Source organism: Erithacus rubecula, assembly GCF_903797595.1.
Source record: "Erithacus rubecula genome assembly, chromosome: 25".
In the NCBI taxonomy this organism is placed as follows: Eukaryota; Metazoa; Chordata; class Aves; order Passeriformes; family Muscicapidae; genus Erithacus; species Erithacus rubecula.
The window spans coordinates 2,357,830-2,383,909 of record NC_136677.1 but is presented as its reverse complement, the minus strand read 5'-3'; the positions used below and the strand labels follow the sequence as shown (position 1 = coordinate 2,383,909).

The 26,080-nt window shown below is 46.5% G+C and overlaps 2 protein-coding genes across 5 annotated transcripts in view; both read right to left on the bottom strand.

Moving 5' to 3' along the window:
* Positions 1 to 1,525: 1,525 nt before the first annotated feature.
* On the bottom strand, positions 1,526 to 5,793 carry TLCD5 (TLC domain containing 5). Of its 3 annotated transcripts, none has more exons than XM_079326933.1 (3): positions 5,593 to 5,793; positions 4,621 to 4,820; positions 1,526 to 3,395 (listed from the first exon to the last, which is right to left on the bottom strand). In XM_079326933.1, the coding sequence occupies exons 2-3, from the start codon at positions 4,814 to 4,816 to the stop codon at positions 2,893 to 2,895; spliced, it is 699 nt and encodes a 232-aa protein (XP_079183059.1). In that variant the 5' UTR covers positions 4,817 to 4,820; positions 5,593 to 5,793; the 3' UTR covers positions 1,526 to 2,892. The 3 variants fall into 3 exon arrangements, with proteins under 3 accessions (XP_079183059.1, XP_079183058.1, XP_079183057.1); XM_079326932.1 differs by having other exon boundaries at positions 4,621 to 4,817; positions 5,593 to 5,709; XM_079326931.1 differs by lacking the exon at positions 5,593 to 5,793 and adding an exon at positions 5,385 to 5,575 and having other exon boundaries at positions 4,621 to 4,817.
* A 2,803-nt stretch (positions 5,794 to 8,596) lies between these two features.
* Positions 8,597 to 26,080, bottom strand: part of POU2F3 (POU class 2 homeobox 3) — a gene marked incomplete at its 5' end in the record, with an annotated part of 39,443 nt that continues 21,959 nt past the window's right edge. The window contains 10 exons of one of the 2 annotated variants that reach the window (XM_079326915.1): positions 8,597 to 9,427; positions 9,616 to 9,748; positions 10,529 to 10,595; positions 11,619 to 11,780; positions 13,041 to 13,177; positions 13,669 to 13,810; positions 14,632 to 14,814; positions 14,925 to 15,007; positions 18,764 to 18,866; positions 19,983 to 20,087. In XM_079326915.1, the coding sequence (XP_079183041.1) occupies positions 9,388 to 9,427; positions 9,616 to 9,748; positions 10,529 to 10,595; positions 11,619 to 11,780; positions 13,041 to 13,177; positions 13,669 to 13,810; positions 14,632 to 14,814; positions 14,925 to 15,007; positions 18,764 to 18,866; positions 19,983 to 20,087 (1,155 nt within the window). In that variant the 3' untranslated portion in view covers positions 8,597 to 9,387. The remainder of the gene's footprint in view (positions 9,428 to 9,615; positions 9,749 to 10,528; positions 10,596 to 11,618; positions 11,781 to 13,040; positions 13,178 to 13,668; positions 13,811 to 14,631; positions 14,815 to 14,924; positions 15,008 to 18,763; positions 18,867 to 19,982; positions 20,088 to 26,080) is intronic. The other variant, XM_079326914.1, reaches the window with a different exon arrangement.

Below are 26,080 nucleotides of genomic sequence, written 5' to 3'. Positions count from 1 at the left end.
TGGCTGTGAGGGTGATAATAAGCTGGGGTGGAATTCCCAGAGAAGCTGTGCCTGCCTTGGAAGTGTCCAAGGCCAGGTTAGATGGGGCTTGGAGCAACCTGGGATGGAAGCAGGGAATTTTTGGAGGAAGATGAGATGATCTTTAAGGTCCCTTCCAACCCAAACCATTCTGGGATTCTACAAGCAGCCAGGAAAAAAAAAATAAAGATGTTCACAGAGAATCCTAACAAGACCCAGATCACTTAATGCAGGAGTAGCACTCAGAGAAGTTGTGGCTGGTTTTTTTTTGTTTCTAGCCCAAACTTTGCACCGTGAGGTGCAAGGCAGCAAGTTAAACCATCTCCCTGTGGATTGTTCCAGAAGTGAGGTGCAGCTTTATACACCAATTTTCCTGTTTGCTTTGTGCAGAGTCAGCTATTTCAACGGGCTGTGTTGCTCATTTGGCCTGCAGATGAACAGAGTTCAGCAAAACAGGGCAGGAACCTCTGTTTGCACACTGCTGCCTCATTTAGCACAGCCACAGCTGCACATCCCTTCCCCTGCTCTCCTGGACCTGTTCTAACCAGGGCTCACAGCACTGAAAAGCATCACAAGATGTATTTATTATCTTACCCACACTGGGAAAATCCTTGTCCACAATTAGAGTGGGAACAAACAAGAATTGGAAAGCTGGGAGTTCAACATTACTAAAACTCTGCTTTTTAAATGCCCTCAGGGGTATTTGACAGATAAAAAACAGGCACTTCCATGAAAAAAGAAAAAAAAAAAAAAAAAAAGAAAAACAAAAAAAGGAAAATCATTGCTCTTTGAAACAGGAAATAGAGTGGGATAGTGGAGCTGGGTGATTTTCTAGCATCATATTAGAGGGTTTAGCACTACAATTATCCTTGGGTGAGATTTGGCAGATGAGACCCTGAGGGCACTTCTTTTGCATCAAACCTCCCCAGGTAGCCCTGGTTGCACAGAAGCAATCTGGGTGCACTGGGATGCTCTCCCAGTGCTGAAGGATGAGTTTTCCTTACTGGAAGCCAGCAGAGTCCTGTCCCTGCAGGAGCAGCTTCCCAGTCAGAAATATCACTCAGTGGTGACATCTTATAACCCCCAAAATGTTCTCATGTTTTTTATTTCTTCTCCAAAAAAATAACCCACAGACAAGTTACCCTGCAACCCTTCTGAATTGGGCATTGCCCCAGTGAAACCCAGAAAAAAAAACAATTGAAAATAAATGAAATTGAAGCACCCTGGGATGTAGGAGGAAGAATTGAAGTTTTTCTTGTGTCCAGCAAGAGCAAACCCCTCAGCTTGGTGGCTCTCAAGGTCTCTGATCCATTGGCAAAGCAGGTTGTGGGTGCAGTGCTCACAAACCTGAGCCTCAGCTGTCCCTCACAGCTCCAGGGCTCGTTTCCTCAGCACCTCTCACCTTCCTGCCCTGCACAGAGGGAATGAACCTGGGGCTTTGCATCCTCAGCCCTCACTCCAGCTGCCTCCAGACCCAGAACAAAACAGCATCACAGCAATTGGTTCTTTTTTCAAAGGAGAACATGATTTTATTAGAAGTGTCATCACTCAGAGGAGTTTTTGGAAGAGCACAGTGAGCCCACACCTCAGGAGGCCACTCTGGCTCCTGCTGTCCTAAAAATATTGGCCCAGGAACTTGCCAGGGCTCACAGCTCAGTGCTTTTAGTGGGTGTGTCTGAAGTGAGGTTATTTCAGTTTTTTTTAATCTCTCCAGACACCTTGAGGAGCTGATATCTGCCCTGAACAGAGCCAAATTCCGTGAGATAAAGGCAGTGGAGGAGCTGCATCCCCACTGCTCCCCTCCCTCACTCCTGCATTTCCTTCTCAGCCCTCAGTGAGGCTTTTAGAGGAGACAAAATCTGAACAGAGGTCTTGAACAGAGGGAAATTCACATTAAAACCCCAGGGAAAATGTCAGAATACGATTCTGAGAGGTAAAGAAAATGAGAGAACTGTTCCATGCTGGTGTGGAGCAGATGTCACACCTGGAAATGATCACAATATTTGACATATTGGCCATTAATTCAGCTTAAGTGGCTTGCAAATGAGGCAAGCCCAGAACAGAAAGAGCATCCAGGCAGGTTCTTCACTATCCTCCCTCTCCCAAAAAAAGAACTGTTTATTCTTTTGAGCAATCCCAGTCTAAGCCAACACCTGCTCATGGAGTTTATAGGCACAAGTCTAATTCCTGACTCCTGTTTGGGAGGCCCTGAGTCAGTCCCAGAGAAATCACCCTGCTCTGAGATCAGCACCTGCCTGAATTGAAGCATTAAAAAAAAAAAAAAAAAAAAAAAAAAAAAAATAGAGTAAAGGAAATGTGTCATTAAAAACAAGGAGGTAATATATTTCCTCACCTTGAGTGCCATCACTTCACACTCTCAGAGGACAACTCCACTACACCCCTGCCAGCACTTCAGTCTTGTTCAGAGTCTTTCACTGGAGTATTTAGCTAAGCACATTGTCCAAATCCAGGATTATTAAGGAGGGTGAGGCTCAGGAAATCTTTACCAGGTCATGACCTTTACTCCGTGCCACTGGCAGGAAAATGGGATTTTTCATATTTGATTTTCTCTACACTGTCAAATAACTCAGCACTGGAAATGAGGACAGAACATGCAGACTGTGCAATTACTGGTTGCAGGCTGATCATCTCTGGCATTGCCACCCTCCTTGGGACTCTGGAATTCAGGGCACCAATGTCAGGCTCCTCAGGATTCCACTCAAATCCCTCTTCTCTCAGCTTTTCCATGTTCCTAGTGCTGATCCATCTCCTCCAGGGGCAGCAGAAAGTCTCTTGTGTGTCATTGCAAGAGCTCTTTCCACAGGAACAAGCTCCAGCAAACCCCATCCCATTAATGAGCAGCCGAGCTGCACTCTACCCTTGGAAAGACTGTGAATCCATGGAAGGGGATTTTTTCCCCATTTTCCTCCTTACAAAGCGACAGATTTCAACCATGAACCCCAAGGACACCAGGTACATGGCCAAGCCCCCAGCCTTGAGCAGCCAGTTGGGTTTTGGGGACGTCACCATCCCATAGACGATGCAGGCTCCCGCCCCGATCCGCAGCACCAGGAAGAGGAGCACGAAGAGGAAATCCACCCCTTTCCCCAGGGGAGTGTGGTAGGAGCCCATTTCCCTCAGGAACCAGCGGGTCTGCAGCAGGGGGTTGGTGATTTCACTGACAAACACCACAGCGTTCACCTCCGTGGCCGATTTGCCCAGCCCCAGCACCAGCACCATGCCACAGATGCTCAGGGTGTGGTGCAGCAGCATCAGGTCCCCCTCTGTCTGGAAGTACAGGCACCAGCCCAGGTCGAAAATGAAGTAGCCCAAGGTGAGGGAAAGCACGTGGATCTGGAGAGGGGTGTTTGGAGAACCTGGAATGGAAGATGTGCATAAGGATGGGGTCTTATTTAAGGTATTTTTCTACTTTATCGACCAGCACGAGTCACTTTTCCTAAATCCCAGCCTTATCCAAGTGCCATTGAGAGGAATGTTGGATTTGTCTTTATTTAAAGCATTTTTCTACTCTACAGACAAGCAAGGGTCATTTCTCCTCAATTTCCAGCCTTACCCAAGTGCCATTGAAAGGAATGTTGGATTTGTCTTTATTTAAAGCATTTTTCTACTCTACAGACAAGCAAGGGTCATTTCTCCTCAATTTCCAGCCTTATCCAAGTGCCAGTGAGAGGAATGTTGGGTTTGTCTTTACAAACCAGCTGTGGGTCTGCTGGTGGATAAAACCAGCACTGAGAGATAAAAGAAACAATGGGATGGATTCCACTGATGGATGAATGGGAAAAGAGATTTGCCTTTACAAACAAACTGTAGGTTTGCTGGTGAATGAAATTGGATATTGGAAGATGAAAGAAGCAATGGGGGAAAACTATGAATCCTGTAAGAATTAAAAATTAAAAGGAGGGTTGTACATTAGAGGGGAATCTCAGGTGTTTGGGCAGTCTGTGCCTCTCAGGTACCTCAGCCCATGGGGAAAGAGAGAGGGAAATTGGGATAAAAGGAGTCTGCATCCTCCAAAAATTGGAGAGATCCCAGGGGAATGGCCCATGGCCTCTCCCTTTATTGGAATAAAGCAAAAAGGATCCTCTGTCTCTTTTCTGGTCACAAAACTCTGGTGTTTGTGGATTCATTTTCCTGACACCAGGAATTAGGGATATTTTTTTTCTGCTTCCCCTTCACACCCCAGGCTGCCCAGCAGACCCATCCCACCCTGCCCCACTGCTGCTTCCCTTCTCCTTCCAGCTTTTTAGAAAAGCCAGACCTGCATCAGCAGCACAGATTTAACAAAAGAGATTAAACAAAAGAAACCCTGCAGCTGAATGTCAGGAGTTATTACACCCTTCGAGATGTGAAAGCACTTTGTTCTTCATGCTGCAATAAACTCAGGCTGAAAACTTCCAATTTGTACATGGACAAACCCAAAAAAAAATTAAAATAGCAAAAGGATGAACAGTAAGAAATGGTGGAGAAAGAAGCAGCAGAATTAAAATAAATTTAGCCCCAAGCACACACCTGTAAGAAGAGAGGAAAGCAGCTCCTGCCTTCACCTGTGCCAGGTGAGCACAGGTGAGGTTCCAACCTTACCTGCGTGGGTCAGGGGCCAGGGGCCATCCAGGAACACGACATAGCCCGAGAGGAAGGTGACAAGGAGCCCGTGCAGGAGGGTGACCAAGCGGCAGCTCCACTTGTAGGAACGCTGCCTGTTCAGGCGGCAGAAGCAGCTGTAGAGACACAGCCAGGTGACAAAGCTGCAGGTCACCTCCAGGACGATGGGAACCATCCTGCTGGACACGAGGGACAGCGTGAGGAGGGCAGCAGACCCTCAGAACCCGCGTTCATCCCGACCATCCTCCCTATCACCCCAGCACGTCCATGGAAATCCCGGGCAGGATGGGGAAAATCCCACAAACGACAGAAACGAGTAAAGCAAACCTTGTACCCCTCCCGAAAAGAGCAAAACAAACCTTGTACCCCTCCCGAAAAGAGCAAAACAAACATTGTACCCCTCCTGAAAAGAGCAAACCAAACATTGTATCCCTCCCGAAAAGAGCAAAATAAACATTGTACCCCTCCTGAAAAGAGTAAACCAAACATTGTACCCCTCCTGAAAAGAGCAAAGCAAACATTGTACCCCTCCTGAAAAGAGCAAAACAAACATTGTACCCCTCCTGAAAAGAGCAAAGCAAACATTGTACCCCTCCTGAAAAGAGCAAACCAAACATTGTACCCCTCCTGAAAAGAGCAAAGCAAACCTTTTATCCCTCCCGAAAAGAGCAAAACAAACCTTGTACCCCTCCCGAAAAGAGCAAAACAAACCTTGTACCCCTCCCGAAAAGAGCAAAACAAACCTTGCACCCCTCCCGTGAGCACCGCGCTCCCCCGAGCCCTCTCAGCATCATTTCCCAAATCCCAAACCCGCACGGGAAAATCACAATTCCACCCCTCCCGCTGCCAAAGCGCCTCTGCCCTCGGGGATCAGGGCACTGGAGGGGGTCAGACCCCATCCCCAGCTCGGCACGGGGGTGTGGGGGGGTCCCGAGAGCCCCAAATGCTCACCCCGCTCCGGCTCTGCGCTCCGGGAGCTGCGCCCGGCTGGGGCCGCCCGGCCGGGGAGGCGGTGCTGGCGCTCCCGCAGCTTTTTATCGTCCCTTCCTTGCCCTGCCCAGCCCTGCCCAGCCCAGCCCAGACCGGCCCGGCCCCCGCAGCACCCCCGAGGATGCTCCCCTGCATCCCCCGAGGATGCTCCGCTGCATCCCCCGAGGATGCTCCTGCATCCCAGCCCCGCTTTCCCGGCCCCGGGGGCGCGCAGGGATGCGCGGATGGAGCTGCGAGCCCAGGGCAGGGCCGGAGCCGGGGCAGGGAGGGGGGAACGGGGCGGGGGAAGCGGGGCAGGAGCTCGGTACCTCCGCCCAGCCCCGGCTCGCCTGGCTGGAGCCGTCCCGGAGCGCGCCCAGATTCTATTTTGGCGTTTTCCTCTCCGGTGATGGAGAATAAAGGTGGTTCAGAGGGGAGGTGCTGCTGTCATTTTTTTTTTTCTTGTATTCTTCTCTTCTTTATTTTTCTATTGTTTTGCCGAGTTTTCTGCAGTCTCCTTTCAATCGTTCTGCCGAAAGGGGGGTGCTTGGTGCCGGGTGCAGGGAGGGGAGGCTGGGGCAGGAGTCAGGGAGCTCGGGACAGGCTGGGTCCGGGGATGGGGGTGGTGCTGGACACTCGGTGCTCAGGAGATGTGACACAGAACGTGCAGAACAGGATGAGTGAGTGAGCCAGGAGCTGAGCTGGGGCCAAGTTCAGGGTTAGGAGTGAGTAACCAGCACAGGGCTGTGCTTCCTCCAAGCCCTGCCAGCCAGCTCAGTGTCAGCACTGTGTCATTCCTGACTCAGTTTGCTTTAAAATCTGATACTGTGGCCCCCAAATAACCCAAATTTTCCCTGCAGCCAGAACTCTGCACTGGGAGTGAAACCACTGAGAGCACAAAACCCTTCCCAGTGAGATCTGCTGTGTGTGCTGCACTCCACAGAATGCTCCTATGGGGTTTAAATATCCTTTTAACTGGATTGTACAATATAGACTGCTCTTCTATTTGAGCTAAAACTTGCTGATTTTTGTCTCCTTTCCTAGAATTATGAAACAGGCACAGAGAATGGGGGTCTCACTGCAGTTTGAGTATTAATCCCTGCTGGCATCAGTAAAGCTGAGCCTGAATTTTAGCTGAAATATTTTATTGGACTGTTAGAATCCAGGCTAATTCTACCAGAGCTGGAAATCCCAAGGCTGTGAGCATCAGGAATGATGAGGGAACTGGGTGGCATCACTTGAGCACTGAAAAATGCTCAAAATCTCCCTTCAGGCCACAGGAAAACCTGGGAAAGACTAGGAATATTCTCCCATCTTGCACCCCCTCTCCTCACAGGTGGAAATCAGAGGAGGAAAGAAATGAATGAACAATAAGAGAAATTAAACACCACCGACAATTTGTTAATTTTCTAGCCCTTCCCCCTTGAACTTGAACTTGGTCACTGCTAAAAGTCAATTTATGAGGTGCCCCAGCTCTTGCTGTGTGGCTGGAATTGTCACAGGGATGGTTCAGGAGCAGCTCTGGGGACAGCTCAGCTGCTCAGGAGGTCACTGATTTCTCACAGGGAGCAATTGCTCCCTACATTGTTCCTCTGGGGCTGTGGGAGGTGACTCTTGCTCCTGGAAAGCTGGAATTTCCTGCTCTGTTTATTTAAAATCCCTCAGATGCTCTCCTGTGAGGCTGGAAGTGTTCCTGGGTGGCAGAAAATATTTTTTTTTCCCCTTCCAACTGGAGCTTTTAGTGGAGCAAACAATCTGCTGGTGTTTGTTTTCCCACTCAGGGCCAGTTTGTCAATAAATCCCAGGGATTTGTCTGTGTTTATAAATTTTGTGCAGGAGATGAACCCTCAGGATGTATTTGCACAATTCCTGGCACAGCTTGGCCTTGATCCCAGCAGAAATATTCACGTGCAGGTGCTTTTATTCAGCTTTTAATGCATTGGTGATTTCCCTCCCAGTTTTCAGAAGCATTATTCCAAAATTCATCCAGGTGGGAGCAAATTACTTGGAGGAATTCCTGAGAACCAAATGGAATAATTTGACAGAAGCCAGATTTAGATTTTTATGCACCTTCTCAAGGCTCTAAGAGCACATGGATGTACAGTAAATTGTCAATAGATTATTGGAAATAGCTGATTAAACTTTATTTTTGCTCCATTTTGACCAAGAGGCTCACAAACCTCTGAAAGTCTAGACCAAACCACCTGACTCTGAAGGCAAAATACAAATTACAGCTGAGCTCCCAGGAGTTAATTCAGGAATTCCTGGGTAAAAATGTGCAGGCCAAGGTTATGAAGAGAATCAGTGCTCACTGCTGAAATAATTGCTGATGAAATATGAAATAATCTGAGATTTTCACAGTAGAAACTCCAGCAGTGCTGAGTGTTTGGGTTAATAAATGTCTTCAGAGAATCAGCTGTGATGTTCATCATTCTCTAAATTCTGCTGTTTGGCACAAATTGAGCACTGGGAGAAGGAAATAGGATTTTTTATCACCATTGCCCATCAGGCATCAAGTCCTTTCTCCAAACTCATGCAGGAAATAAAATAAGAAAGAGTAGCCCAAAGACCTTCTAATCTTTAAATATCCATATCAGCCAAAATGAATTAAAAATAAGTGGAATCGAGTAGGATTGGAATTAAAAATAAGAGTGGAATTGTAACCACAGTTTTCCTGGTGACAGGCTGTGAAAATTGACTTTTCCTTTGGAATCTCATGGAATTCCCAAACAGTTGCCCACACCAACCTCAAGCAATACAGAAGAGAAGAGAAGAGAAGAGAAGAGAAGAGAAGAGGAAGAGAAGAGAAGAGAAGAGAAGAGAAGAGAAGAGAAGAGAAGAGAAGAGAAGAGAAGAGAAGAGAAGAGAAGAGAAGAGAAGAGAAGAGAAGAGAAGAGAAGAGAAGAGAAGAGAAGAGAAGAGAAGAGAAGAGAAGAGAAGAGAAGAGAAGAGAAGAGAAGAGAAGAGAAGAGAAGAGAGAAGAGAAAAGAGAAAATAAATTCCTTACAGCTCAAGGACCAGAAGGCACCTCAACAACAGCTAGTTATTATTTGGTATCAGATAAAATCGAAAAAAAAAAAAATGGAAAAGTAATAAAAAAGAGAAGGTCAAGACTCATCTCACTAAAAAAAATCACAGTTTCCCCCAAGATTTTCAGCAATAACAAGACCTGGACACAAGTTTTGCAAAAGACAATTTTTTTTTTTGGTTGTTTGTTTGGGGTTTTTTTGTTTTTTGTAAAGGAAAAAAAAAAATAAGAAGACTCTAAAATACTTAATTAAAAAAAAAAAAAAAGAAGAAAAAAAAAAAAACAAACAAAAAGCACCTTTAGAAAGGGAGCAGGAGCAAAGCAGGTGGATGGGGAGCAAGGCTCCCACCAGCACGGGGCTGCGGTGAAATGAACTCAAACCTCGGCTCAGTTTGGGGGCTGTGCGTGCCAGGGACAGCAGGAGGGACCCTCCTTCCTTTCGGGGAGCTCTGGGACAGGTGGGGACAGGTGGGGACAGACAGACAGACAGACAGCCAGCCCTGCCCGGGAGGATGCGCGGCAAGCGGAGCAGCCATGCGAGGACAGCGATTGGGGGGATTGGGGGGCACAAATGTCCCCGTGGGGGGACGGGGAGGATGTCCCGATGTGGCGGAGGGGGCGGGGGAAGGGCTGGGCTGCAGTTTGAGTCCCTGCTCAGCCCCGCTGCTGCGGGATCCTGGCGTGGAAGGCACTGGAGAGCCCCGAGCATCAGCGCCGGGGCAGAGCTGCTCTCGCTGCTGCTGCAGCTCTCAGTGGAGGTAGGTGGGTTGGTTCCATCGGTACCACGAGCTGCTGGGGAGAGGAATGGCACGTTTGGCTTTACATTGGCTGCTGGTGGGTAAAAGCAGCGCTCAGAGATTAAATAAACGATGGAATTCCACTCCCAGTGGATGGGAGATGTTTGCATTTACAAACAAACTGTAGGTGTGCTGAGAAATGAAATGGGGTGTTGGAAGATGAAAGGAGCTGTGCCTTACCCTGAAGAGTTGAAGCCAGAAGAGTTCATGGCAGCTTTGGAGTTGCTCTGGGCTGTGCCAGGGCTGCTGGCATGGAGGGCACTGCCAGGGGATGAGGGCCTGCTGGAGTTCCCTGGGGAGCACGAGGATGTCACTGCGTGGGAGAGAGCACCCTGAGCCTGGCATCTCCTGCTCCTGCCCGAAATCCCCTCCAAATCCCCGGGCCCATCCCATGGCTCCCCTGGTTCCCTCATCTGGGGGAGGTGGGGAACCCCAGGAATGTCCCCTGTCCCCATATCTGAGAATCCCAGGTCCCCAAGGAGATCTGACTCTAACCCACCCTTTAACTGGTTCCTTGCCCCAATCTGGGTGAGGTGGGGGACCCCAGGAATGTTCCCTATCCCCATATCTGAGAATCTCAGTTTCTCCCAGGGAGATCTGACTCTAACCATCCTTTATCTGGCTCCTCTATTCCCTGCCCTGGAGAAGCTGGGGGACCCCAGGAATGGGGGAATTTATATTTGGGAATCCCAGTTCCCCAAGGAGATCTGATTCTAACCCACCCTTTATCTGGCTCCTCTATTCCCTGCCCTGGAGAAGCTGGGGGACCCCAGGAATGGGGGAATTTATATTTGGGAATCCCAGTTCCCCAAGGAGATCTGGCTCTAACCCACCCTTTTATTTGTGCCTGGCTCCAACACCTAAACCTCCCCAGCCTGGCATTATGCTGGAAATGTTATTTTGCCCAATGTTTTCCATGTTTTTATCCCACCCAACAGCAGGACTGAGCTGTTCTTATCCCAGCTGTGTGGGGCCACTTTCCCAAGCCACAGCCAAGGGTCTGGTGAAGATTTTCCTGCAGATGTGACCCAGAAATGGAAAGGACAGGGAGAAGGGGGCAGAGGAGGGAGGGGAGGAGGGTTCCCAGTCTCACCAGTCCCGGGCATGGTGCTGTGCACTGGGTTGACGGAGAGGGGCCCCAAGGAGCCTGAGGTAGAGACCTGGGCAGGAGCAGAGGCAGGCAGTGAGCTCAGGGCAGGAGAAACCCCACCCTGGCACTGCTCTCACAGCCCCTGGGGGTCTGCTGGCTCCCACCACCCACAGCTGGGGCTCTCATGGGTGTTCCCATTTACATTCCAGGGGGAAAACACCATTCCCATATCCAAAGCCATGGGAAGAAATCAGAATTAGCACTGCATGTGCCTGACGCCCTCCACATCCACCTAAATGCATGGAACAGCTACAGAAAAGCCTGAAATGATCACATTTTCTGCAAGTCTCAAGATAAATTGGAGGACCTGCTGCCCTTTGGGTGTTCCTTGGGCATTCTCAGCCTGAAACTTCCCAGCTCTGTCTCTTTTGGGCACAAAAAATTCCCAATCTCCCTTAGGGAGCTGAATTCTCTGGTGACAGTTGGCAATTTGGGAGCTGCCATGCAATTAGCATTGATTCCTGAAGCAGCACTTTGGCTGATGAGCAAGGCTCACTCTGGACAGCAGTCACAGGGGAATTATTGGGAATTATTCACCCAAGCCCCTGCTGGGGAATCCAAATATTTGTTTTGGGGACCAAACAGGTTGGGCCAAACTTCCTGTGATGTTTTTTTGCCTTCTGATGGAGATTTCAAGATAAAATTCAGACTCAGCTTCCCACTCCTGCTGCAGCACTGAGGAATTTCCTGCCACTTTCAAATGACAAAGTCACCAAGCAGCTCTTAAATGAAGCAGCAGAAATGCAGCTAAATTGGTATCAGTATTATCCTCATAATTAATGAATCCTGGAAAGATTTTCTTTATCAATCTCAAGGGGAAAAGCTTTTGAATAAATTACCCCACAATTAAACGAACCAATCCCTCCAAGGAAATTTGTCTTTTCTTTCTACAGCTTTCAATAAACAGAATTGTCGTTTAATTATGTTATCATTGAGCTGATTGGTTTGTGATGGATGGAATAATAATAATGATAATATTAATAGATGTGGTGGGTCAGATTCCATGCAGGGGGCTGCGTGCCAGGTCCCTCACCAGTCTGGAGTTGTAGATGGGTGATTTGATGGGGGATGGCATCGGGCAGCTGATCCGCTTCTCCTTCTGGCGCCGGTTGCAGAACCAGACCCGAACCACCTCCTTCTCCATGGACAGCTGCTCTGCTATCAAGGAGATCTCCTCTGAGCTGGGCTTGGGGTTCTGCTGAGAGAAGCAGGAGGTTAAAAAACCCCAAAATGCACAAGGGAATCTCTGAGCTGGGCTTGGGGTTCTGCTGAGAGAGGCAGGAGGTTAAAAAACCCCAAAATGCACAAGGGAATCTCTGAGCTGGGCTTGGGGTTCTGCTGAGAGACAGGAGGTTGAAAAACCCCAAAAAGCACAAAGAAAACTTGGAATTGGGCTTGGGGTTCTGCTGAGAGACAGGAGGTTGAAAAAGCCCCAAAAAGCACAAAGAAAACTTGGAATTGGGCTTGGGGTTCTGCTGAGAGAGGCAGGAGATTGAAAAAGCCCCAAAAAGCACAAGGAGATCTCTGAGCTGGGGTTGGGGTTCTGTTGAGAGACAGGAAGTTGAAAAAGCCCCAAAAAGCATCAGGAAATCTCTGAAGTGGATTTTGGGTTCTGCTGAGAGAGGCAGGAGGTTAAAAAACCCCAAAATGCACAAGGGAATCTATGAACTGGACTTGGGGATCTGTTGAGAGGCAGGAGGTTAAAAAACCCCCAAAAAAGCTCTGTGGGGTTTGCTTGGAGTTGAAGCTCAGAAATGTCAGAGATACCTGACACAGATGCCAAGATAATACTCCCACTACAGAAAATGCCTTCAACCAGCTAAAAATGAGCTACTAAAATGATCTGATGATGATTGAGCAGGTTTAGAAAACAAGAAAAAATAAGCTGAGAAAGTTTGGATTTGAGAAATTTCCAATGCAGTTTAGTCCTATTGATTAAAGCTCTGTTTGATGTCTGCAGTGATTTTTGTTGCAATTCTTGTAGCTTAAAAAGCAGAAAGGCTCCACTTCTGAATGAGTTGGGGAAAAATATTTGGAGCAACAAGTTCTGGGGTCTGACAAGAGACTCAGTGTGAGCACAGAGCTCCTGTGACACATCTGAAACTCAAAAAGGAACGAGCTGGGTGCAGAGATCAGCTTTGGCCCAGTGGGTGATAATGGGGAAATGTGCTGCTAAAATTGATATTCTCTTAGAAGAACACGCAGCAAGGAAATAATTGGGAATTTCTTTGGGTTTGACACTTTATCTGCTAACTCTTTCAAGGATTTTTAACCTACTGTCAAATAATAGGGAATTTATTTGAGTGTTCATTTTCCTGCTGCTTCTTTGAGCATTTTCCAACCTGCTGTCAAATAAACACCAAAAAAAATCCCCAAAAAAAATCTCTTTTCTTGAGAGGACTCAAATGGCAGGCTCAGGGAGAGTTCCCAACAGATGGAAGGATTTTCCCCTCACATCTTGGAATCTCTTCTCCAGCGTGGAGCGGATGTTGGTCTCAATGCTGGTCCTCTTCTTCCTTTTCCTCCCAAACATCTCGTTCACTGAGGGGTAGGAATTTGGGGTGCTCATGGAGGAATCCAAAGGAGCAGATTCTGGGGGAAGAGGGAGGGGGAAAAAGAGATATCCAAGAAGGTAATGAGTTATTTTCATTCCTCTCTGTGAAACAAGGATGATTTCTAAAATAGATAAATTGTTCCTACATTGTGGATCCTCCCTCTGATGACTAAAATTCCCAATCCATCAATGTGTTTGTCCAAATCAAAGAAGAAAAACGTTTTAACCCCCACACCATATTTGCTTTGTGAGCCTGATTTCCATCCTGCCCTGACAGGGAGCAGGAGTGTTCCAATAATTTAATTTCACACAGAAAAGGATGTTTACCAAGGGCTGGGTGAGGCATGAGGCTGAAGCGAGGACAACACCCCAAATCCTGGGAATTCCCCTCCCAGTGAAATCCTTCCTTTTCCACCTGGGCTGACCCCTGAGCACCTCAGCATCTTTTCCATCTCACACAGGGAGGGGATTGGAACTCCCTGGCTGGATCCTCTGCTGCTGCTGGCATTTCTGCCTTGCTGCCACCTACCTGCATCACTGAGCCACTTCTCCAGCAGGGGCTTGAGCTTGCACATGTTCTTGAAGCTGAGGTTGAGAGCCTCGAAGCGGGAGATGGTGGTCTGGCTGAAATCATTGCCGTAGAGCTTGCCCATGGCCAGCCCCACGTCACCCTGCAGGGACACCAAAGCCCAGGTGAGACCCCTCCCAGCTGGACAGCCCCCCCAAACCACAGCCACAGGCTGGGAAAGGCTTTGGGAGCATCAGGTGCAGCTGTGACCCAGGATGGAGGGGCTGAGCCATGCTGAGCCAGCAGAAGAACAGTTGGTGAATTCCCAGTGGATCCACAGGAAGAAGGCAAGGCTGTTAGCATGGAAACTGATTTTAATTTATTTTTTTTTCTGTAGTTAGACAACAAAAGTAAACATGTATAGACGCCTTATTAACTTCTTGCAAAATTTTTGACAAATATATTGATGCTAATTGCTTTGCACCAATTAATTTAATAAGTGACTGTGACGTGGCAATGAGTTAAGACGATGCTTTGCTAAGAGTATATAAAGAATAAAGGAAACACCATTGTTATTCTGTTCAGGTGTGTGTGTGTCACATCCAACCACAGTGACAGCCCAGCACCTCCTCATCAACCCAACCATGGCACTCAGTGCCACATCCAGGCTTTTTATAAACAGTGACTCCATCACCTCCAGTGCCCAGTCACTCTTCCAGTAAAGAATTTATTCCTAATGCAGCCTAAACCCCCCCTCAGGCTGCTCCCAGGATAGTTTCAGTCTTGTTTCCATGACCTGCCTGCCAGGGAAAGTGGATTTTTTTTCCCCCACCCCTGAAAACTGGAGAAGGTGCAGATATCCAACTTAGGTGAGGTGTTAGGAAAGGTTTATCTCTTTGTGCATCTGGAAAAGAATGCTGCAAAAACAACCCAAATTTACCTCATCCACCCTTTCCTTCATCCACACCTCTGCCCCAAACTCACCTGTGTGAAGCCCAGCTTGATCCTCCTTTGTTTGAAAGTCTTGGCAAACTTTTCCAGCTCCTCCAGGTCGCTGGGCTCCTCAGAAGCTCCTGCTGGGGTCAGGTGCTTTGCCACTTGCAAGTGCTGGGGGACGTCCAGGTGGGGCTCAACTGAGGAGCCAGGGAGGCCAGAGCGACCCACAGCCTGCCCAAAAAAGATGCTCAGAGTCACAAAAATATAAAAAAACATTCTGTTTCCCCGTGCCTTTTGCCCTCCCTGAAGCAGCAGGTGGAGTTTAGCAGGTGTGCTCTTACCTGGGAGGCCAGGCTGGGTCCAGGCTGGGAGAGGAGGAGGCTGCCCTGCTGCTGAGGGAAGGAGAGGAGGTTTGGCTGCAAAGCTGAGGAGAAATAAATAAAAAAAAAACATATCTGGTCAGGGAACACTCCCAGGAAAGTCCAGAGTGGGAAGCAAATTAAATATTTAATTTATTATTGAATTTATTATTTCATTCATTATTGAATTTATTATTGCATTTATTGTTTCATTCATTATTGAATTTATTATTTCATTCATTGTTTCATTTATTATTTCATTATATAATTTATTATTCCTTTACACAAGAAGTTCAGCCCTTTGGAATGTGTGTGGCTCTGAGCTGGATTATGAGAAAGAAAAAGTTCTTCCCGTGGCTTTTTAGCCTGCAAGAAATTATTACAATAATGACAGAAGTGAAATATCTCATTTGCTGATCCCTGTGTGTCACTCATCACACTCAGGCATTTTTGAGACCTCTAATCTTGATTTTAGCAGAAAATTTCCTACATCCTTCATGGGGATCTCTCTCAGTGCTTAATCATTGTAGCTCTTAGAAGAATGGACATCTTATTTCCAATATAAACCCTTGTGACTCCAACTTTCAGCCACTTCATCTTGTTAAAAAAAAAACAAAACAAAAAAACCAACCCTGATCCTCCAGTTAATCTCGTGAGCCCTCCCACTCTGCTCTCAATTCTACATTTCATTTTCAAATGTCATTTGGAAGCCATCTGACCCTCTCTTTCCTACCCTACTGTATTTCAAATAAATTGAATTCCTTTCAGGATGTTGGAGCTGACACGAAATGATGAAAGGAAAAAAAAGAAAAAAAAAAAGAGAAATCCATAAAGCCAACAAAACCTGGGATTTATGGGGGCTGTGTAATTGTTTAGTTGAGAAACTGCCAAGTACAAGCCTATATCTCTTAGAGGGAATGTCCTACAGGATTAGGTTGTGTAGTTCCCTGGAAATTTAGTTGGTATCAAGTCCATTGTGAGTGACACCTATAGAATTTAGTGAGGATTTATAACCTTGCTCAGAGCAGTCAATATATTTAATTGATTATAGCTGACAATAACAGGGAAATCCATAGAAATGTATGGAGTTCTGCTAATAAAAGGGAAAACAGATAATCTCCAGAATCAATCACTCCCCCTTCCTCTCTTTTTCTCCCTTTTCTTATTTAATTTAGACCTGATGTGCACAATTCAATTTATTTACTTAGGCTGGGGTTGGAATAAGCTTTTCCTAACGCTGGAACAGCTCAGAATTTCAAATCCAGGCTGGTAATGAGGTGCACATTTCACCAGGGCAGGTAATTAATCACTGCAATGGCTTTGCCTTGGGACATGGCAGATGCTCTGTCATTTGGAGTCTTTAAAATCATGATTGAACACCTCAGCTCCAGCTCCCAGGGAAATGAAGGGCTGGATTCAGGAATCACCAGTCTGACAGCTGGGATGAAGATTTCAGCAGGAATATTTAGGCTGACAGGATTCCCAAAATCTCAGTTCCTTCCCACCTTTGCAGAGCTCTCCCACCCCTGACTTGGGTGTGTCAGGATTTGGGCTGCACAGAGAATGAGGAATAAAAACTGGGAATTTATCTGACAGCTTCAAAAAATTAAAAATTCATATATCCCTACTTGGAAAGGTTCACAAAATCTACAAAAATTCCACTCATGGACCCACAGTCCCAATCCAGGAGACACTCAGAGCATTCCCTGATGGTTCCAGGGGAAATTCTGGAATATTTTCTGCCTTCCTTCAGGAGGAGGAAAACTCCATTGAACCAAATTCCACAAAGTCAACCTGAGCTTCACTTTCACTCCCCTTTCACTGGCTGTGCACGTGGCAAAAGGATCATTAAAACCATGCAAATGGAAATATCCTGCACAAAAATCCAACTCCTGGCCAGAATATCCAGTCCTGGTCAAGCCTGGAATGGGTGACAACCAAACAGAGCTGCCAAAAAAAGTCACTGAACAGATAAATTCTAATCTGTCAAAGGCAGCAAGTTCTGCTTTGCAGTAAAAGATGTTTATTATTCATGAATAAAAGCAGGCAGCAAGAAATAGATTGTCCTGACTGTATTTCAAACAAACTAATTCAAAATTGTTTGTAAATATACATCAAGTATCTTTATCCATCACTCAGCACCATTTGGCAGAGAGGAGAATTTATATGTTGTCAGGAAGAAATAAATTCCCCACTTGCTTTTGGAGTGTGTGAACCAGTGGGTTCAAGCTGCAGAGATTTAAGGTTATAATCCTGAATTTTAGTTCGTGTGGAGGGATCTCTGTGCTGGGATAAATCAGGAAGAAAAGGATCCAATTCCCCTTGGATCTGCCAGGTTATGAATTAAAGCCTAAAACATCCTCCATCCACATCCCTGGGGTGGGAGAAATGCTGTAAAAATAAAAACCAGCCCGACCTCTGCTGAGCTTTCTGGGATTAATGAATGGTGGAATCAGTGAGTCAAGGGTTCCTCTGAATTTTTCAGAGAGAAATCAGAGTGCAGAGATTGAATTCAAGCTTTTGGATGGATTGAAGGACATTAAACCACTCACACTTAAAGCAGACATTTAAGTAAAAGTAAGTTATTAAGTTTTATGGTGAGTTCTAATGCTTTTAGCAAGTGAAAAGTTTTAAAAGCTACAGTAGCAGTTCGAATTTAGTGAAGGTTAAAACATACTGATATCTTCAGCAAGAGGCTCCAAGCCCACAGCTGTAGACAAGGCTTAAACATAATAAAGCTACAGTAAAAATATTGCAGACATTTTTCAAATAAAACAAGATGAAGTGTGTGCATAGTCTTATACATAACCTGGTGTGCTAAGAAACTGGAATTCTAATAAAGAGTAGTGGTCTGAGTTTGCATCTAAGCTTTTTAGAAAAATCCTATATAAAGACAGCTGTTGCTTTTAGCCCCTTGCTTTTATTTTTGCCTTTTTTTTTTTTTTTTTTGCTTTTTGCCTTTTGCTTTCAGCCTGTGGCTTTTGCCAGAGCTTCCAGCCATTCACTTATTGCTGCTGCTTTGCTTTTCTTGCCTTCCTGCTTGCTGCCACTGTTTTCCAGCTGCCAACACCCTCCAGAACCCCACCAGGGAGGGGTGGGATGGAGCAGGGCGGGCTGGCTCTGCTGCCCAGGAGCTGCTCCTCGGGTTTGGTGTCCCCAGCTCCAGGCTGGCAGCCCTGCCTGGCCCCAAGGTGGCACTCGTGGAGCACACAAGGATCAGGTACCAGCAGCATCTCCAGCCTGGATGCTCCCACTGATGGTTTGGGATCATCCCCAGGGTGGGAACGTCGCTGTGGGAACTGGCAGCATCAAAAAAAAAGCCAATATCCACAACACGGGAGGTTTTCCCTAAATATTTGTCCATTTCTGATGCCTTAGGATTTTAGTTTTTCTATTTTTTATCTATTTGTAACCCTGCAGTTCTTTAGTGTAGAACTCTAAACTCCACATCCTGTGTCACTACTACTCTCCCATTTTGGGCAGACACAACAATTCCTCTCCTGGCACCAAGAACACCTCAGGCCCTGAGAGATGGAAACAAAAGTGACTTTTGGGGGAGCAAATTTGGGATAAATGACTTCATTACCTAAAGCTATAATTGGAAGATGAATCCCCAATATTTAAATAGACCAAACTTATCAAAATGTGAAACCCTGTGACCCATTGTCCATTTTGGGTGTATCCCCTGGGGGGCTTTGTCTGTCCTAAATGTACCTGAATAATTCAACAAATAGAAATGCTTTTTATTCTCTGAATTTTGCCTGGCCTCTGTCTTTAAGTTAGCTTGAAAAAGGCATCACCTCAGCTTTTCTTTCTCTTACCTTGTTGTCCTGCCTGGGACTGGGACAGAAGGAACTGGGGGACTGACTGCATGTGCCCAGGGAGCAGCACCAGCTGCTGCAGGGTGTGCAGAGAACTCATGTCCTACAGAAAAAAAAAAAAAAGCAAAGAGAACAATAAAACTCAAGGATTTATACTCCTCACACATCCACGCTGAATTTGAGGAATTTGGGCTGCAGGTCCAAAAGTTTCAGGTGTAGGAGAAGATTCTGTGCAGGCAGAGAAATCCATGTGGAGAACTGTCAGCTTTTCCTTGGAAAAGGTAATTCTTGATGATGTTTTTGATCTGCAGACCCAAAGGTTTCAGGTGTAGGGGAAGAATTCTCACTGGATTTGGGGAATTTGGGGGCTGGAGGGCTGCAGGTCCAAAAGTTTCAAGTAAATGAGAGGAATTTGTTGCATATAGAGCCATCCATGTGGAGAACTGTCTGCTTTTCCCTGGAAAAGTTAACTCTTGATAAAGACATTTTTTGAGGCAATCAAACTCTGGCTGTTAGAACAGTGAAATCTCTCAGATTTCAGTTTCTTCAGATAAAGTATTTCCAGAGTCAACTGCCTAAAATCACACAGCAAATTGCAGCAGGCTGTCCCAGCTGTCCAACACTGCTTCCCACAGGACTTTTCTGAAGACTGAGGGAAATTGAGGAACCCCTAAATTGTATAATGGATGTGAATATCCTGTGAAAGAACAAGGGAAGGGATTACTGAGCATATATGTGGCTGCCTGACATCCAATTCCCACTAGAATTTAACAACAGCTAAATGCTGAACTCCAAATTTTTTTTTTTACCTTAGGAAAAAAATTAATTCCCTCGAGGAATTAATTTCTTCCCCGGTGTAAATCAATTTGAGGCAACACCAGGCTCAGATTAGGAGTTAATCTGGTCTAGAATCCTATCTCCAACAATGGCATTAACCAGACACTCATGAATGAGGAAGAGCAGGGCAAACATTATCAAACACTTCCCCACGGTGCTGTCTCAGCCTCCAATTATTTCCAGTCCAAGGGATTTCCTGACCATGGGGTGGTTTCCCTGCTTAGCAAACCCAGAGAGGAAAAAAAACCCCAGCACGAGGAAAAGCCCAGGAGGATGATGAGGATTCACTTTTCCAGTTCACCCTCTGGGGTTCCTTTTGCCAAAGGGATTTGGGGAGGGGGTGGGGGGTCCCTCTTTTCCTGGGGGATCCAGGGTGACTCACCCCTGCAATTTGGCTGCCTGGCATCATGGATGATCCCTGCACCAAGTGACCCGACCGAGGGGGGATGGCAGATTGCAGGGAGTCGCTGAGGTCCTCGGTTTTAATCTGCAAAAAAACCCCCAAATAATTATGGAATGAGTGATCAGGGATGAGCAGTGGGCAGCTGGGATCCTGGAGATGGAAGAGGATCCTCTCAGGGGATTTTCAGCTGTTCCCATTGCTGGAAATAAGGATCATTCCACACTCCTGCTCCCCATTCTGTCCCATGGACAGTTTTCCTGCTCTGCCAAGCCCAGAGCCCCCCTTTAATTTGCTCAATTAAAACAATTCAGGAAACAATTCCAAGTAGTTTTTTAAAGTGTAAAGCCTTTTGTGGAGTTTTAATGAAGACATTCTCCTTTCCAGATCACAACTCAAGCCCCCATAGGAGGGCTGGACATGGAAAACCTCTCATTTTTCCCTGGATGAAACAAAAAATGGTACAAGGGGATGGGAAAGGATAGGTCATGGAGTAAAAGACCTCAAAAAATCAAAGCAATCTCCCAAAACAACCACAGAACTCCAAGCACCAAATGCATTTTTTCCATTTCTACCAAAAAACAACAAGAAATTGCAATGAAAATTCTCCTTCCTCAGTTATAAGCTGTGGAAAAATAACTGTAAAACTTCACAGGTGTCCATTGGTCTTTTTGAGCTACTTTAACTTTCAAGCAAAGTTCTTGTCCACAAGTAAATAATGATTTTTAAATCCACATTCTTAGAAAAAAATGCACCCAGGGACCAGAACTGAATCCTTGTTTCTGGTTTATTCCACAACCTGTGTGCTCACTTCTATACATTTTAAAATACATTTTCAAAAATTAATTTATTAAGAAGTAATAATAATAATAATAATAATAGTAATAATAATAATAATAAAAATCTGTTCCAATTTTTGTAGTAGGTGAAATATTTTGGTAGTGCTGACTGGATCAGGAGGAAGGGGAGGATTTTGGAAGTTTTTAGGTTAATTCCTGAAAGGTGAGTGAGGAGTGTCCATGCACAGGGGACAGGTAAAAAAGAAAAGACTGACCCAAAGTTTTCCTCAGCACGAGAACACCCTGAACAAGGATTATTCCTCAGCACAGCAAGAAGAGCCTCTAATTCCCTAAAACTGGAAAAACCAGGACGACTCTACAAAGGACACAGCTGGAAACTCCTGAAGATTCACCCTGACTCCTAGGACTGAACATACCCAGGTCCCACCAGATCCCTTCCAAACCCCACATCCCCCAAAGATGAGGAGGGTCTTTGCCCCATGATGAACCTTGAGGCCCTGCAACCTCCTGCCAGCAGAGGGGGACAGGAAATCCAGCTCTACAAATGAATATTTTAGGGTTGAAGGAGCTTTCCTGCCCATTAGAGCAAAGCAAAGAAATAGACGGAATAATTTCGGTTAGAACGCTACGATCATCGAGCCCAAGCTTTGCTGGATCTCCACGAGATGAAGAAAGAAAAAAATGGGATCACAAGAGGCTCCAGAAAAGGGAGCTGCAAGGTTCCACTCTGAATTTTGGAAGGTGCTGCTCGGAGGGAAGGTGATTACAACACCCCCTTTCATTAACACTCGAGCTCTGGACACCGCCGAAACTCGTTTTGCAATAATCCCAGCTCCTTGCAACAAGAGGTAGACATGCTATGAATTCCAGCTCTTTCCTACCTTTCAGGTTGGCATGATCATCCCTCTTAGCCTGGCAGGGGCAAAAAAAAAAAAAAAAAAAAAAAAAAAAAATCAGGTGGAAAGATCTTCCCGATCGCTATCGACAGCGAGAAGTCACTAAATGCTAGGCAAAAAGGCTCAGGAGGACACCTGAGCCATCCAGTCACTCCAGGCACGTGGATTTGTGGATGTTCTGTGCATTAAAAAGAATCCATTGGAGGCAAAAAGAGAAAACAAAAATATGAAAAAATAATAATAAAAAAAAAATTAGCGTTTTTCTGCTTCATCCAAGGCTGAGCAGTCCCAAGAAATAGAAGTTTCTGGTGTCTCAGAGAGCCAGGCTCTGGATCCTGCCTGAGCTGTGATCCCGCCAGGAGCGGGGTGTTGAAGAGGCACGAGCCATTTCCAAACTGAAATCAATTTTTCCAGCTGCCAAGCGGGACGAGCTGGCGGCGCTCCAGGGAGAAAGGGGTGTGTAGCTGCATCCCAGCATGGCTGGATGTGAGAACGGGAGGTGGGTTTGGCAAAGGACCGGTTCCCAATTTAAAAACAACAACATCTCCCACTGCTCCTTCTTCCCCCAGCCCTGGAATTCTCCCTCCTGCGCAGTGGGCGGGAACCTGGAGTTTGCTCTTGACAAATCCTTCTCCCCCTTGCACCTATTTCCATTGGGTTTAGGCTCAAATTTACCTCGCCCTCCTCTTCCTCTCCCCGACAGGCCTGCAGCTGGCTAATTGTTCATTAGCAAAAAAACTTTGGGGATGGTTTATGCAAATCTTGCTCCTTCGTTTTTTTGTTGGTTTTTTTTTGGTTTTTTTGTTTTTTTTTTTTCCTGGCTAAACCGGCAATATTGCCAAGTGTGCATTAAAAGAAGAAAAAAAAAAAAAAAAAAAAAAAAAACAAAAAAACCCCAAAAAACCACACACATTGTGGGCGAGGCCGCTCAATATCATGAGACTCCCTTAAAATAATGTAAATTTCAAATTAATAAAACGAGGGGAGGAGTTGCCTTTCTCCTTTCCCAGTGACTTGGATTTGCAGAAAATGCCTACAAATATGGGAAGATTTTTTCCTTGAGGAACCAAAAAAAACCCCAGAATGTTGAAATCTTTGGAGAATCATCTCATGGGGGTATTTGATGGAATATTGCAAGAAATACTGATTTGGGTAAAACCAGGAGCAGATCCCACTGGGATTGCTTTTATAGGATGATCATGGATGGGAAAAGAGGAAAGAGAAGTCATGGAGAGACTTTGTTCCCACTGAATTCTACTCTGAAAAATAACAGCATTTAAGGAAAACAACCTTTTTGGGAATGGAATGGAAATGGAATGGAATGGGAATGGAATGGAATGGGAATGGAATGGAATGGAATGGAATGGAATGGAATGGAATGGAATGGAATGGAATGGAATGGAATGGAATGGAATGGAATGGAATGGAATGGAATGGAATGGAATGGAATGGATTGGAATGGGATGGAATGGGATGGAATGGAATGGAATGGAATGGGATGGAATGGAATGGAATGGAATGGAATGGAATGGAATGGAATGGAATGGAATGGAATGGAATGGAATGGAATGGAATGGAATGGAATGAGATGGAATGGGATAGAATGGAAATGGAATGGGAATGGAATGGGAATGGAATGGGAATGGAATGGGAATGGAAGCTGCCCATGGCAAGAGCTTGGAATGGAGAGATCTTCCAACTCAAACCATTCCAAAAAAACGAGCAGGGCAAAGAGCAGGAGCTGCAAATGCCCACGGCTGGGGTGAGGCGTGGGGGCTCTTGGCTGTGAATCTCCAGCACCTTCCTCACCTGGAGCCCCAGGGGAAGCCCAGGGCAGGGCTGGGAGCAGGTAACGGCAGCTGGAGGCTGCTCTGGGCCAGGGCACAAATCACACTTGCAAATCTCAAGTGGATGTTTGGATGTTTTCACAGCCTCGAAACAGGGTCAGCCCCCGAGCAAGCGAGTGAAAAACACAGGAAGGGTGACTGGGTGGAAAAGAGAGAGTCCCTTCCATAGTTGGCTTGAACAGCTGCAAGGATGGATGGTTTCTTACCTATCTCTGGCCTAAACATGAAAACAAAAAGCAAAACAAACTAAGAAACACACTGAGGGTGATGGAAAATGATCAAAGCTCTGGAGCCTGCTTGCGTAACTGATTTGTGGAAGGTGTTTCATAAACATTTCATAAGAAGGAGAATTATGAAGAAAACATCTCCCGACCTGCCTGCAATTACTGCACAAACTCTTCCTTACCAGTAGGAAGAAGGGGAGAGGAAAAAAAAAATTACATCTGTTTTGTAACTGATCTGTGAACTTCTGGCAAACGCTCGGCTCGTGAAAACATCCTGCAGACATCTTGCAGAGCTGTGGAGAGCTGGGAAATTGGGAAGATTCCCCTGAGCAGCTCTGCTTGCTGCTATTCCCTTCAGATTGACCAGCTTTGGTTGGATCCCACTGGTTGGGCTGGAGCCCTCTGTGAGCAATCCCAGTTTAGGGGTAATCTCAATGTGTTCCCCATCTATCAGAGGCCAAAATCCTCCCTGGGATAAACTCCTGCAGTGCTCCATCATCCTCCTCACTCACCAGTGCAGAGCCTCCAATCCTCTCCCCAAATCCAACTCTGGCTCTCCTGTGCCAGCCCTCTCTGGTTATCAGGCAGGAACCACATTAGTGGGAGATGGAAGACAACCCTATTTGTTGTGAAGCTCCTACTTAGCCAGTGACCTCTTTGAAACACATTTATCTTCCTCCACATCTGCCTTATCTCACCGAGTTTAAGAGTTTGACTCACTCCCAGCCCTGCACAGCACAGGGGAGGGCAGGATCAGGTGCACACAGAGGGTCTGGAGCACCTGGCTGAGAAGGAACAGCTCAGCTCTGAGTCACCCCAAAACACTTTGAGTCACCCTAAAGTGCTCTTCAGCACAGCAGGGCTGCCTCAAGCTGCCCCAAAACCCTTTGCCTGGAGCCCAGGGAGGAGGTTTGAAGCTGTGAAGAGGCACTAAGCTGGATCCAAGGCTCCTGCAGCTCCCTGAGCCTTCCCCCTTCCGATGGCGTAAGTGCCGCGCCGTGAATTACCCGCACACGTGGGGCCCATAAAATAAAAAACACACTAATAATAAATTATGGCAATAATAATAATAATAATGGGGTTGCAATTACTATTTTCACATGTACTATCCTGCACGTACAGCAGGGCTTAACAGACACCTGGAAAGGAGGCAGAAAACCTCTATGTCAATGCCACGATATTCACCCTGTAACATTTCCATCCCACTGAAGGCTGGGAATTTTTGGAAGCTGTCAGTGTGACAGAAAGGAATTCAGTGTGGGATTAACTCCAAACAGGCTCTGTCCTAAAGCTCAGCCGTGGCAGCACGCTGGAAATTCAAATGCAATCCCAAACCTCAGCACACCTGCATCACCCTACACGAGGCCTTTGAGTTTATTAATTGAGCTCTGATCTGATAGGGTTTATCCTCAGCTTCAGCTCGGGGTGTAAATGATTGTGCTGGAGTCAAAGTAGGGGTGGGAAGTCAAAACTGCAGGAACAACCAAAGCTGCAGGCTCGACAGGAGCAAACAAACAGAACCACACTCAGCTTTTGTGGGCTCTCTGACACGGCTCTTCCCTGGGATTTTTGCTTCCAAACAAACAGGGAAGAGAGAGAAATCCCCCCCTTCTTGCTGTGTTGAACCTCAAATGATCACCTGTGGCACAGGAGCTGGGCAAGGGAGAGGCAGAGGTGGGGAGAGCACCTGCCCTGCCTGGCCAGGCTCAGGGACACCTGCTCAGGTGGGACTGTCCTGGCCAGGGCTGCTCAGAGCTCTGAGAGCTCTCAGGGGGCACAGAGCTGCTGAAACACACTGAAAAACCCACTTAGAGCACCTTCCTTCCCACCAGTGATACTCAGGCACGTGGTACCTTCCCTGCCAATATCCCCAGCTGGGAGCAGCAGGGGGAGATGCTATTTTCTTGGTCAGAGTGGCCAGAACCTCCACCCAAAGCATGGGAAATTATTTTCCCACCACCAAGGCTGTGATTTCTCTGCCTGCCCCTTCCTCACCCCCTGCCCCAGCCCCTTCCCGTGGGTTGCACATTGCTCCCTGCACCTCTCTCTCTCCATTTCACTTGCCCAACTCCCAAATCTCTCCAGAACTCCACCTCTGCCTACACCTCCGTGCTTATCTGCTCTGCTCCCACCCTGGGCTGCATCCCTGCCCCTTTCCTTATCACCCTGATTTCACACACACCACTCCATGCCTTCTCCCCTGCCCTCCTGCAAGCTCACACAGGTCCCCTGGAGCCCAAGCATGTTCCTGTTCCACTCCAAAGTTGCCTTATTGGGATTTTCTGGGCTGAGAATCTGTTCTGTATGAAAAAT